The sequence below is a fragment of the Pseudopodoces humilis genome, chromosome 5 (genome assembly GCF_049639895.1).
Source record: "Pseudopodoces humilis isolate 2021_Gansu_Grassland_sample_001 chromosome 5, ASM4963989v1, whole genome shotgun sequence".
Lineage (NCBI taxonomy): Eukaryota > Metazoa > Chordata > Aves > Passeriformes > Paridae > Pseudopodoces > Pseudopodoces humilis.
Genome location: NC_142204.1, coordinates 73,015,657 through 73,028,333, shown reverse-complemented (window position 1 = coordinate 73,028,333; position 12,677 = coordinate 73,015,657). Strand labels below are relative to the sequence as shown.

At 69.2% G+C, this 12,677-nt stretch overlaps 1 protein-coding gene across 1 annotated transcript; it reads right to left on the bottom strand.

Moving 5' to 3' along the window:
- Positions 1–7,056: 7,056 nt before the first annotated feature.
- On the bottom strand, positions 7,057–10,631 carry LOC102104135 (acrosin-like). The gene is made up of 7 exons (XM_088055715.1): positions 10,558–10,631; positions 10,176–10,388; positions 9,720–9,979; positions 9,174–9,307; positions 8,083–8,394; positions 7,681–7,953; positions 7,057–7,269 (listed from the first exon to the last, which is right to left on the bottom strand). Exons 1-7 carry the CDS (start codon positions 10,626–10,628, stop codon positions 7,057–7,059), a joined length of 1,476 nt encoding a protein of 491 aa, XP_087911841.1. The 5' UTR covers positions 10,629–10,631.
- Positions 10,632–12,677: the final 2,046 nt, after the last annotated feature.

Here is a 12,677-nt window from a genome sequence, read left to right as displayed (position 1 = left end):
CTTCCCGGAGCATCGCTCCGGGGCCATCCATCCCTCTCCGAGCAGAGGGACGGGCGATGCGCCTCGGCATTCCCGCTCACCTGCGGGAAACCTGCGGGAAACCTGCGGGAAACCTGCGGGAAACCTGCGGACTCGTCCCTCTTGCTGGATTTATTTCGCTTTTCCTCAATTTCACCGAGGGTCGGTGTCGCCAAACAACTCCCTCGGGCTGTGCAGGGAAGAGGAGAGGCGGGATTTGGGGGTTGTGGCAGGGAGAGCCCCACACTTGGGATGTCCGGGGGTTTTGGGGTGTTCCGGGTGAAATCCCGGCTGAACTGGGGGCTCTGGCGAGGCTCGGTGACTCCGCTGTGGCTCCGCAGGTGCTCAGCGATGCCCGAGGTGTTCAGGGGGGAGAGGCACCGGCACCGGTGTCCCTGCGGGAATCCTGCCAGGAAATCCTCTGGAGCCAGCCTGGGAGAGCTGGGAATCCTTTCCCCTGGAGAGGAGAAGGGTCCAGGGAGAGCTTCCAGAACATTGCAGGGCCTGAAGGGGCTCCAGGAGAGCTGGGAATGTTCCCCTGGAGAGGAGAAGGGTCCAGGGAGAGCTTCCAGAACGTTCCAGGGCCTGAAGGGGCTCCAGGAGAGCTGGGAATGTTCCCCTGGAGAGGAGAAGGGTCCAGGGAGAGCTCAGAGCCCCTGCAGGGCCTGAAGGGGCTCCAGGAGAGCTGCAGAGGGACTGGGACAGGGCTGCAGGGCCAGGAGCCAGGGAATGGCTCCCAGTGCCAGAGGACAGGGCTGGATGTTGGGAATTGGGAATTGGGAATTGCTGGCTGGGACGGTGGTGGCCGTGGGGAACCCTCCATTCCCTGTGGATGCCGGCACTGGGCTGGGGCGGGGTGGGCGTGGGGACCCCGCTGTCCCCCGTGGGGTGCCCAGGGGAGCTCTGCGGCCGCTGGGACGCCGCTCCGTTCCGTGCCCGTGGCCGCGGGCAGCACGGGCAGCGCTCCCGGCGTCTCCCGAGCCTCTCCAGAGCCCTGTGATCTCTTTTCCGGGTCTTTATCCCCTGTGCCTGGAGCTCGAGGACTTCCCAAGCTGCCCTCGAGTGTTTCCAGCCCGCTCCCGGATTCCTGCCCGTGTCCCTTCCCCTCGCAGCAGGGTCGTGGCTGAGCCCTGGACACCGGCGCTGATTTATCCCATCCCGGAGCATTCCCCGCGTCCCACTGGGAATTCCCAGGCACTCACAGCCCCCCGAAGCCTCTCCACGATGCAACACCGAGGTGGGAACGGGGGATGTGCCGCGCCGCCGTTCCCTGCTCCGGCACAAACGCGTCCAGCCCGGCTCCGATTCACCTCCCGGCCCCCTGCCCTTCCCAAATTCTCCCCCCTTTCTGTTTCTCCAGCTTCCTGGGGCCGGTGCCCCCATTCCCTGCCTGCACCCACCCCCCAGCATCGAGCCCCACGTCCCTCCGAGCCCCAGCTCCCCCTCCCCAGCCCCTCGGCTCCCGCCCCCTCCCCGCTGCTGTCCCGGGAATTCGGGAGGGCAGAGCCGGCAGCCCCCTCTGCCCCCCCAGCCCCGTCCTCCTCCCCAGGGCCCAGAGGGGTGAACCAGCTCGGGGGGCTCTTCCTGAACGGCCGCCCCCTCCCCACGTGCAAGAGGCAGAGAATCATCGCGCTGGCGGCGAGCGGCGCCCGCAGCTCCGACATCTCCCGCAGCCTCAAGGTGCGGCCGGGCCGGGGCCGGGGGGCTCCTTCCCCCTCCCCAAACACCCCCGAGGCTGAAGTGGTGTCCGCAGGTGTCCAACGGCTGCGTCAGTAAAATCCTGCGCCGCTATTACCGGACGGGGGCCGTGGGGCCCAAGGCTGCGGGGGGCAGCAAGCCCCCCATGGCCACCCCCGCCCTGGTGGCCCGGATCGCGCGGCTGAAGCTGGAGCGGCCCGGGATCTTCGCCTGGGAGATCCGGCGGCAGCTGCACGCCGAGGGAACCTGCGCCAGCGGCCGCGTCCCCAGCGTGAGTCCTGCGGGAATCCCGGGAATGCCGCAATTCCCAGCGCCGGGAAGGGCAGAGGGGCCCCAGCCCACGGCGGGGAGCGGCAGGGCAGGGGGAGGTGGGAATGAGGGCCCGGGAAGGGCTCGGGATACGGGATGGATGTCCCGGGAAGGGCTCGGGATATGGGATGGATGTCCCGGGAAAGGCTCGGGACAATGGGAATGATGTCCCGGGAAGGGCTCGGGACAATGGGAATGATGTCCCGGGAAGGGCTCGGGATACGGGATGGATGTCCCGGGAAGGGCTCGGGATACGGGATGGATGTCCCGGGAAGGGCTCGGGATATGGGATGGATGTCCCGGGAAAGGCTCGGGACAATGGGAATGAGGGCCCGGGAAGAGCTCGGGATATGGGATGGATGTCCCGGGAGGGTCTCGGGACAGTGGGAATGATATCCCGGGAAGGGCCAGGAGTGATGGAAAGGGTTCGGGTCCGTGGGAAGGACTCGGGAATGGGAAGGACCCACAGGGAAGGGCTCGGTGCTTGCTGAGACACGGAGCTGGAGCAGGCGGGGAGGGGAAGGCAAATCTCTCCTTCCCAGGGGAAGCAGAGCCCCGAGCGCCTCCCCCGAACCCGGCTGCCTCTCCGGGACACGGCGGGGGCTCGGTGAAGGTGTCCCTGGTGGGCCGGGAGAGCTGCGCTTCCCCAGGACACACCCCGTGCCCATCACCCCGTTAGGTTGGGTCAGTCCCGGGCGTTCCGGGATCACGGGCAGGGATCAGCCCCGGGCCGGAGAATCCCAGAGACAGCTCCGGGACCGCCGCCTCCCCTCGTGTCCCCCCGGCTCCCCTCCCGGCACATCCCCTCTCCCCTGCCCAGGTCTCCTCCATCAACCGCGTGCTCAGGACCCTGCCCAGCGACCTCCGGCTGGCGGCCGAGCCCCGGGACCCGCGGCCACGGCGTGAGCCTCGCCCCAAAGCCCGGACCCCTCCCGACCCCTCCCGGCCCCTCCGGGCAGCCCCCGGCACCGGCTCCGCCTCCAGCCCCCGCCCTCCCGTGCCCGCAGCGTCCCCCCCGGCCCCGGGCAGCCCCCGGGAGGGGAGCGGGAGCAGGAACGGGAGCAGGAGCAGGAGCGGGAGCAGGAACGGGAGCAGGAGCAGGAACGGGAGCAGGAGCAGGACCGTGTTCTCCCGGCAGCAGGCGGAGGCTCTGGAGAGAGGTGCGCTCCCCACGGGAGCGGGGCTGTTCCCAGGGCTGGGAATTGCCGCTTTCGGGATGGGCTCCTGCCCCTGGGGGTGGCCCGGCCATCGCTGCGGGGCCCCAAAGCAACTCAGAGAGCCCCAAAACAACCCAGAGAGCCCCAAAACAACCCAGAGAGCCCGAAATAAACCCAGAGCTCTCCAAACCTCCCCAAACCTCCCCAGAGCTCCCCAGAGCTCCCCAAACCACCCCAGAGCTCTCCAAACCTCCTCAAACCTCCCCGGAGCTCCCCAAACCACCCCAGAGCTCCCCAAACCTCCCGGGAGCTCCCCAAACCACCCCAGAGCACCCCAGAGCTCCCCAGAGCAACTCAAACCACCCCAGAGCTCCCCAAACCTCCCCGGAGCTCCCCAAACCACCCCAGAGCTCCCCAAACCTCCCGGGAGCTCCCCAAACCACCCCAGAGCACCCCAGAGCTCCCCAGAGCAACTCAAACCACCCCAGAGCTCCCCAAACCTCCCGGGAGCTCCCCAAACCTCCCCGGAGCTCCCCAGCTCGCCGGCCCCGGGCTCTGGCTGCAGACACTACCCGGATGCGGGGGTGGCTGCCCGGACCCCCCCGGGTGACCCCGATCCCCCCGCAGAGTTCCAGCGGGGACAGTACCCGGACACCGCCACCCGCGAGAGCCTGGCCGCGGCCACCCGGCTCCCGGACAGCACCGTCAGGGTGAGAGGGGTCCTGGGGCGGGGGGGACCGGGGCTCTCCTGCCCCCGGGGACAGCTCCGTAACCCTCACAGGGGTGGGGACAGCTCCGTAACCCTCACAGGGGTGGGGACAGCTCCGCACAGGGGGGGGGCTCCCCAGGGCAGGGATTGTCCCGGGATCGGGGGGCTCTCCCTGGCACAGCTGGCACATTCTCTGGCACATTACCTGGCACACCTGACACAGCTGGCACACCTGACACACTCCCTGGCACAGCTGGCACAGTTGACACACCTGGCACAGCTGGCACGCCCCCTGGCACAGCTGGCACAGCTGGCACACCTGGTACACCTGACCCACTCCCTGGCACCCCTGGCACCCCTGGCACACATCTGGCACACCTGGCACAGCTGGCACACTCCCTGACACCCCTGGCACACCTGGAACCCCTGGCACACACCTGACACACCTGGCACAGCTGGCACACACCTGGCACACATCTGGCACACATCTAGCACACATCTGGCACCCCCGGCACACTCCCCTCACGTTCCCCCCAGCTGCTGCAGCCCCACCGCCCTGTGCCGCTGCCGAGCCCCTCCCGGTGCCCGGCAGCCCCCGGCAGTCCGGGCAGTGCCAGCAGCGGGTCCCCGGTGCCAGGGCAGCGCTGCCCGTGAGAGCCACCTGCAGCCCGGGGAGTGCCGTGCCCTGTCCCTGTCCCTGTCCCCAGCCCTGTCCCTGTCCCTGTCCCTGTCCCTGTCCCTGTCCCTGTCCCTGTCCCTGTCCCTGTCCCTGTCCCTGTCCCTGTCCCTGTCCCTGTCCCTGTCCCTGTCCTTGTCCCTGTCCCTGTCCCTGTCCCTGTCCCTGTCCCTGTCCCTGTCCCTGTCCTTGTCCCTGTCCTTGTCCCTGTCCCTGTCCCTGTCCCTGTCCCTGTCCCTGTCCCCAGCCCTGTCCCTGTCCCTGTCCCTGTCCCTGTCCCTGTCCGTGTCCGTGTCCCTGTCCCTGTCCCTGTCCCTGTCCCTGTCCCTGTCCACGCTCGGGATCAGGACCATGTCTGGGACCGAGCCCCTCTCTCTCCCCGTGTCCCACACGTGTCCCCGGTCACTCTCGGGGTGTCCCCGGTCACTCCTGGGGTGTCCCTGGTCACTCCTGGGGTGTCCCGGGGTGTCCCTGGTCACTCCTGGGGTGTTCCCGGTCACTCCCGGGGTGTCCCCGGTCACTCCCGGGGTGTCCCTGGTCACTCCCGGGGTGTCCCTGGTCACTCCCGGGGCGTCCCTGGTCACTCCTGGGGTGTCCCGGGGTGTCCCTGGTCACTCCTGGGGTGTCCCTGGTCACTCCTGGGGTGTCCTGGGGTGTCCCTGGTCACTCCCGGGGTGTCCCTGGTCACTCCTGGGGTGTTCCCGGTCACTCCCGGGGTGTCCCCGGTCACTCCCGGGGTGTCCCGGGGCTCGCGGCTGTGCCAGGCCCGTGTGGGACGGGCGGGGGGCGGCCTCAGCTCCCGGCTCTCCCCAGGTTTGGTTCTCCAACCGCCGAGCCAAGTGGCGCCGGGAGAACGAGCAGCAGCAGCCGGAGCCCGGCGGCGCAGGTGACAGCCCGGGGACCGAGGGGACACCCGGGGGTGGCCCTGGGAGGGAGCGCGGCTGAAATTTGGGGCTGGGAGCTGGGCAAGGACACGGCCGCTGCCCCACCGGTGAGCCAGGACATTGTCCCCTCCTGTGCCCACGCAGGCTCCTGGTGCCACTGGACCCCGGCCGCTCTCGGTGCCGCGGCCGCCCGGGTAGGACACGGCCGGTCCCGGCTGCTGGGGACGCCCCGGCACCCGCTGGAGCCCCGGACCCTCTGCCGGAGGTCCCGGAGCACCCCAGGGATGACCTGTGACCCTCTGGTCCCCCCGCAGCTCCTCCCGGACCCCCCCTCGGGCTCTGCGCGGCCCCTCCACTGCCTCACCCCGCACCCGCGGCCCCCGGCCCCGCTGCACCTCTGCGCCTCCGGCCCCTGCGCCTGGGACGAGGCTTGCTGCGGTACGAGGGGCCGGGTGCGGGACCCCCGGGCTTCTGGGGCTGGGGGTCCCGGGGACGCCGCCCGAGCCCCGTGTCCTTCCCGCAGGTTCGGTTCCCGGTGGGAGCCCCGCTCCATCGCCCTGGCAGCCCCTGGAGAGCCTCCCCCTGGCCCTGCTGCCCCCCGGGCTCACCCCGCTGCCAGCCTGGGGCCCGGAGCCTCTCTGAGCCCCGGTGCCACCGCCCCCGAGCCCCCCGAACCCCTCTGAGCCCCCCGCACCCCCCGCGCCCCCCGGGCCCCTCTGAGCCCCGGTGCCACCGCCCCCCGAGTACCCCGAGCCCCTCAAACCCCCTGAGCCCCCCGAACCCCCCGAGCCCTCCGAGCCCCCCGAACCCCCCGAGCCCCCCGAGCCCCCCGAACCCCCCGCCCGCCCCCACGGCTCGAGGGGTCCCGGCAGGACGGGGGTCCCGGCAGCGCCGAGCCTTGAGGATACCCGTGAAGGGCGAGCTCCGCTGGCAGCCGGGCCAGCACGGCCGGGCCAGCCCGAAGCACCTCCAGGCACGGGCGGATCGCGGAATGCGGGGTCCCGGACTCGTCCCGGGGGTGCCCCGGGGCTGCAGCGCCTCGTCCAGAGCCAGGACAGCTCTTTGGAGCAGCGACCCCGCGGGAGCAGAGGGGATGTCCCGGGGGCCGGGATCCCAAATGCGCACGGGGGAACGGGATGGGGGTCCCGGCAGCCCCCGAGGCCGCAGCTGCCGACAGAGGGGACGGCCCCGGGTGGCGGCGGCAGCTCAGGGTGGCACCTCCCGCACCTCCGCGTCCCTCGGGCCCGCGGGGCTCCCGGCTGGAGCCGCTCCGCTCCCGGGCCGCTCCGGCATTAAAGCGCTTTCCCCGCTCCTCCCCGGCTCCGCGCTCGTCTCCTCGCCCGCCGGGGCCGGCCCCGCTCGTTCCCCTCCCGGCTCCCGGCCCGGCCCCTCCCTGCCCTGCCCGGGAGGCCGAATCGCGCCGAGACCGCGGTGAACGGGCAGCACGAGCAGCGTTATTTCAACAACAAACTCGGCTCCAGCGTGGGGTGGGCGCGGGGGAGGGCGGGGGGCGCCGGAGCGGCCCCGGGCGCTGCGCCAGCCTCGGGCCCCGCGGGCGCGGCTCCGGCACGGAGCAGCCACGAGCGGCTCTGCTCATCCTCCGGCTCAGCCCAGCTGCTCCCTCAGGAACCGCAGGAAATTCCTGAGCAGGTCACAGAACTTCAGCAGGCTCCGGTACGGCACCGAGATGAGCAGAAGCCGGTCCGCTTCCCGTGTCGGCACCGGCTCCTCGGGCTCCGGGGCCACGTCTGCCTCCGGGGCCGGCTCTGGCTCTGGTACCGGCTCTGCCTCCGGGGCCGGCTCTGGCTCTGGTACCGGCTCTGCCTCCGGGGCCGGCTCTGGCTCTGGTACCGGCTCTGCCTCCGGGGCCGGCTCTGCCTCCGGGGCCGGCTCTGGCTCTGGCTCTGGCTGTGGTTCCTCCTCTGGTTCTGGCATTGGCACTAGAGTTGGCTCTGGCACTGGCACTGGCTCTGGTTCCAGCTCTGGCTCTGGCACTGGTTCCAGCTCTGGCTCTGGCACTGGCACTAGCGTCGGCTCTGGCACTGGCACTGGCTCTGGCACCAGCTCTGGCTCTGGTTCCAGTTCTGGTTCCAGCTCTGACTCTAGTGTTGGCTCTGGCACTGGCACTGGCTCTGGCACTGGCACTGGCGTTGGCTCTGGCACCAGCTCTGGTTCTGACTCTGGTTCCAGCTCTGGCTCTGGTTCCAGTTCTGGTTCCAGCTCTGACACTAGTGTTGGCTCTGGCACTGGCACTGGCTCTGGCTCTGACTCTAGTGTTGGCTCTGGCACTGGCTCTGGCTCTGGCTCTGGCTCTGGCACTGGCACTGGCGTTGGCTCTGGCACTGGCTCTGGCTCTGGCTCTGGCACTGGCTCTGGCTCTGGCTCTGGCACTGGCACTGGCGTTGGCTCTGGCACCAGCTCTGGTTCCGGCTCTGGCTCTGGCTCTGGTTCCGGCTCTGGCACCAGCTCTGGTTCCGGCTCTGGCTCTGGCTCTGGTTCCAGCTCTGGTTCTGACTCTGGTTCCAGTTCTGGTTCCGGCTCTGACTCTAGTGTTGGCTCTGGCACTGGCACTGGTTCCGGCTCTGGCACTGGCTCTGGCTCTGGTTCTGGCTCTGGTTCAGGCTCTGGCACTGGCTCTGGCTCTGGCTCTGGTTCTGGCTCTGGTTCCGGCTCTGGTTCCGGCTCCGGTATCGGGGTCTCAGCAGAAGTCGAGGTGACCTCTGGCTCACGAGTCGGGGTGCAGTTCAGCTCTGGTGCTGGACCGGATATGTCAGCTGGGCTCAGGCCCGTCTGGAGCAGGATCCAGTTGTAGAAGTGCTGAGTGGAGGTGTAGACCCCGGGGTGCCTGGCTCTGTCACAGCCTTTTCCCCAGCTGTTCATTCCCACAAGCCAGAAGTAGTCGGCTCTGTTGTCCTTGCAGATGAGAGGATTCCCACTGTCCCCCTGTGCCAGGAGAGAAGGCTCAGAGGCTGTGGTGGGCTGCTGCCATCCCCAGGGCTGGCTCCTCTCTCCCATCCCCAGGGTTTTCTCCTCTCTCCCATCCCCAGGGTTTCTCCTCTCTCCCATCCCCAGGGTTATCTCCTCTCTCCCATCCCAGGGTTTGCTCCTCTCTCCCATCCCAGGGTTGGCTCCTCTCTCCCATCCCAGGGTTTTCTCCTCTCTCCCATCCCAGGGTTGGCTCCTCTCTCCCATCCCCAGGGTTTCTCCTCTCTCCCATCCCCAGGGTTTGCTCCTCTCTCCCATCCCCAGGGCTGGCTCCTCTCTCCCATCCCAGGGCTGGCTCCTCTCTCCCATCCCAGGCTTTTCTCCTCTCTCCCATCCCAGGGTTTGCTCCTCTCTCCCATCCCAGGGTTGGCTCCTCTCTCCCATCCCAGGGTTTTCTCCTCTCTCCCATCCCAGGGTTTGCTCCTCTCTCCCATCCCCAGGGTTATCTCCTCTCTCCCATCCCCAGGGTTATCTCCTCTCTCCCATCCCCAGGGTTTTCTCCTCTCTCCCATCCCAGGGTTTGCTCCTCTCTCCCAGCCTCTGCCAGGTCTGCATTCCCAGCCTGGGAAGGTTCAGCTCAGGGTCCAGAGCCTCCAGGCCCTGGGCTGGGAGCAGGTCGGGGGCTCTCCCATCTCTGCAGGTGGGTCCCAGATGTGTGGAGGACAGATGTTCCGGGGTCACATCTGTATTTTTGGGGCTCACACAGGACAGGCTGGGCTGCGTGTGGGGGCTCCTACCTGGCAGGTGTCGATGCCACCCTGCGGGTACCCAGCACACAGGTTGTCAGCATGAACGGCCCCCGAGTACCAGTGGCTGCTGTTGCAGAGCTCCGTGTCCATGAGGTGGACCTTGGACTCCTGCAGAACCATTCCTGATCCCGGAACCGTGGGAATGAGCCCCCAGCAGCTCGGGACCCGTTCCCTCCCCTTCCCCGGGCCCGGCTCTGCCCCTTCCCCGGGGCTCTGCCCCTTCCCCACGGAGCGATGCTGTCCAGCTGTGTCCCAGCTGTTGGTGCGGGGAGGAGCCGGACCCATCTCTGCAGAGGCTTCTCGGGGCCAGCAGGAATTGTTTGGCTGAGAAGGGACCTTCCAGCTCATCCCTTTCCCCGCTCTCGCCGGGGCCTGGGCAGACTTCCCCCAGCCCGGGCTGCTCCGAGCCCCGGCCCTGCTGCCATCCCGCAGCTGGACTCTGTCTGTGGCCACTCCACGTCCCCAGGGTGCCCAGCCTGTGTCCCTGGCATGCCCAGCTCTCCCTCAGGGCGCACATCCTGCATGGGAACTCACCTCTGGCAAAGTTCCAGCCGGCGATGTAGCAGGATTTCAGCTCCGAGACCCTGAGCGAGGCGTCGGGCACGCAGCCCAGCTGGATGTAGTCGCTGCACTCCACGGGCTGCTCCAGCTCCAGCAGGGCGATGTCATTCCTCGCCGTGGCAGGCACGTAGTGCCGGTGTACCAGGAGCCTCTGGATGTGTCTCACCGCAGCCTCGGGGCCCGGCTGGCTCAGGTCTGTGGCCCCCAACACCACCTCCCACGTGGAGATGTCCCTAGAGAGCGGATGGAGACAGGGGTGACAGCGAGCGGAGCCACGGGCTGGCAGTGGCCCAGCATTTCCCTGCCTTCTGCTTCCCAAGGCGGACAGGGAAGCAGAGAGGAAAGAGGCGGGATGAAAGTGGCACGTGGTGCTGTCACCTGGGCACCTGTCTGTGCTCTGGGGACACCTCTGTCCCTGCTGTTTCTTACCCGCCCCTGGCGAAGCAGTGTGCGACCGTGAGGACCCACTGGGAGCTGAGGAGGACACCGGTGCACATGTGCCACGTGCCGTTCGCCCAGGTGGCCTGGACGCTGGCGATGCCGGGCCAGGACCCCGGGGGGACCCCGGTGCCACCCACGAACCGGGAGGTGCCAGCAGCAGAGCTGTGGTCGGAAGCCAAGGGCCGGAGCCCGCAGGTCCCTCTGGAAGCACAAAGCCATCGGTGCCCTGCTCGGGGACAGCGGGGACAGCGGGGACAGCGGGGACAGCGGGGACAGCGGGGACAGCGGGGACAGCGGGGACAGGGACCCCCGAGGGGCTCATCCGTGCCAGGACAGCCCCGAGTGTCCCCGAGCCCCCGGGGCCACCGACCTGCAGGTGTCCCACGTGCCCCCCACGGGCCGGGCCAGGGCCAGCAGGACGAGCAGGGCCAGCAGAGCCATCGGTGCCAGCGCAGGTGGCAGAGGCGGAGCGGAGCTGTCACCTCTGGTGGCCCCGGGCCGGGCTGATGTCACACAGGGGCCGGTTCCAGGGACACAGGGACAGCTCGGTGTCACAGAGATGTGGAACGTTGTGAGGCTGCTGCCCAGAGCACCAGCACGGGCTGAGACCGGGCAGAACCTCCGGGCACCGGGCTGGGCACGAGCCTGGAGCAGCCCCGGGACAGGGACCTGGTGGGGCTGGGGGTGAGAGCTGGGAATGTTCCCCTGGAGAGGAGAAGGGTCCAGGGAGAGCTTCCAGAACGTTCCAGGGCCTGAAGGGGCTCCAGGAGAGCTGGGAATGTTCCCCTGGAGAGGAGAAGGGTCCAGGGAGAGCTTCCAGAACGTTCCAGGGCCTGAAGGGGCTCCAGGAGAGCTGGGAATGTTCCCCTGGAGAGGAGAAGGGTCCAGGGAGAGCTTCCAGAACGTTCCAGGGCCTGAAGGGGCTCCAGGAGAGCTGGGAATGTTCCCCTGGAGAGGAGAAGGGTCCAGGGAGAGCTCAGAGCCCCTGCAGGGCCTGAAGGGGCTCCAGGAGAGCTGCAGAGGGACTGGGACAGGGCTGCAGGGCCAGGAGCCAGGGAATGGCTCCCAGTGCCAGAGGACAGGGCTGGATGTTGGGAATTGGGAATTGGGAATTGCTGGCTGGGCTGGAATTGCCAGAGCAGCTGTGGCTGCCCCTGGATCCCTGGCAGTGGCCAAGGCCAGGCTGGAGCCTGGGACAGGGGGAGGTGTCCCTGCCCAAGGAAGAATTCAATAACCAGCAGGCGACCGATGCTAATTAATGAAAGAGATTTTTATTTAATTTAGAACCAAATTTGTCTCTTCGTGGCTCAGGATGTACAAACAGGTGCCAAAGTTTTGTCCCGGGGTCTTTGTGGAGGTTGGAATTTTGTTGGCCGCAGCCCCTGGCAGAGCCAGACTCGGCGGCACCAGAACGGCACCAGAACGGCTCCAGAACGGCTCCAGACCCGCTCCAGACCCGCTCCAGACCCGCTCCAGACCCGCTCCAGAACGGCTCCGCTGGAATTTTCTGTATCCCGGCGGTTTGGGGCATTCCGGCCGCAGCAGGAGCAGCCCCGGGTCCCTCCCGCCGGGGACAGCGGGGACAGCGCCCGGCTGGGGTGGCAGTGCCGGGGCTGTCCCGCTCCTCCCCACGGTTCTCCCGAGGGTTCGGAAGAGCGGGGGGCTCCTCCCGGAGGGGACCGAGCCCCGCAGCGGGGAGGGGACAGCACCGGAGGGGCCGCGACACCGCCCGCCCGACCCCGGCGGGGACACCGCAAACACCGCAGGATGGCATGGAGACACCCTGGGGGGACACTGGGGACACGGGGGGGACCCGGGGGGGACACGGGGGGACACGGGGGGACACGGGGGGGACACGGGGGGACACGAGGGGGACACTGGGGACACGGGGGGACACGGAGGGGACACGGGGGGACACGGGGACACGGGGGGACACGGGGGGGGACACGGGGGGGACACGGGGGGACACGGGGGGACACGGGGGGGACACGGGGGGGGACAAGGGGGGGACACGGGGGACACGGGGGGGACACTGGGGACACGGGGGGACACGGGGGGGACACGGGGGGGGTATGGGGGGTACACGGGGGGACACGGGGGGACACGGGGGACACGGGGGGACACGGGGGGACACGGGGGGACACTGGGGACACGGGGGGGACACGGGGGGACACGGGGGGACACGGGGGGGACACGGGGGGACACGGGGGGACACGGGGGGGACACACGGGGGGGACACGGGGGGGGGACACGGGGGACACGGGGGGGACACTGGGACACGGGGGACACGGGGGGACACGGGGGGACACGGGGGGGACACGGGGGGGACAACGGGGGGGACACGGGGGACACGGGGGGACACTGGGGACACGGGGGGGACACGGGGGGACACGGGGGGGACACGGGGGGACACGGGGGGACACGGGGGGGGTATGGGGGGTACACGGGGGGGACACGGGGAGACACGGGGGGGACACGGGGGGACACGGG

What these genes read in the sequence shown, in the direction of transcription:
- LOC102104135 (XM_088055715.1), bottom strand. Translation starts at nt 10,628, where the DNA reads ATGGCTCTGCTGGCCCTGCTCGTCCTGCTGGCCCTGGCCCGGCCCGTG. An exon ending in CAGAGCCAGAGCCAGAGCCA is followed by an intron (nt 7,954 to 8,082) that starts GTGCCAGAGCCT and finishes TCAGAACCAGAG; the next exon opens with CTGGAACCAGAGCCAGAGCC. An exon ending in CAGTGCCAGAGCCAACACTA is followed by an intron (nt 7,270 to 7,680) that starts GTGTCAGAGCTG and finishes CCGGAGGCAGAG; the next exon opens with CCGGTACCAGAGCCAGAGCC.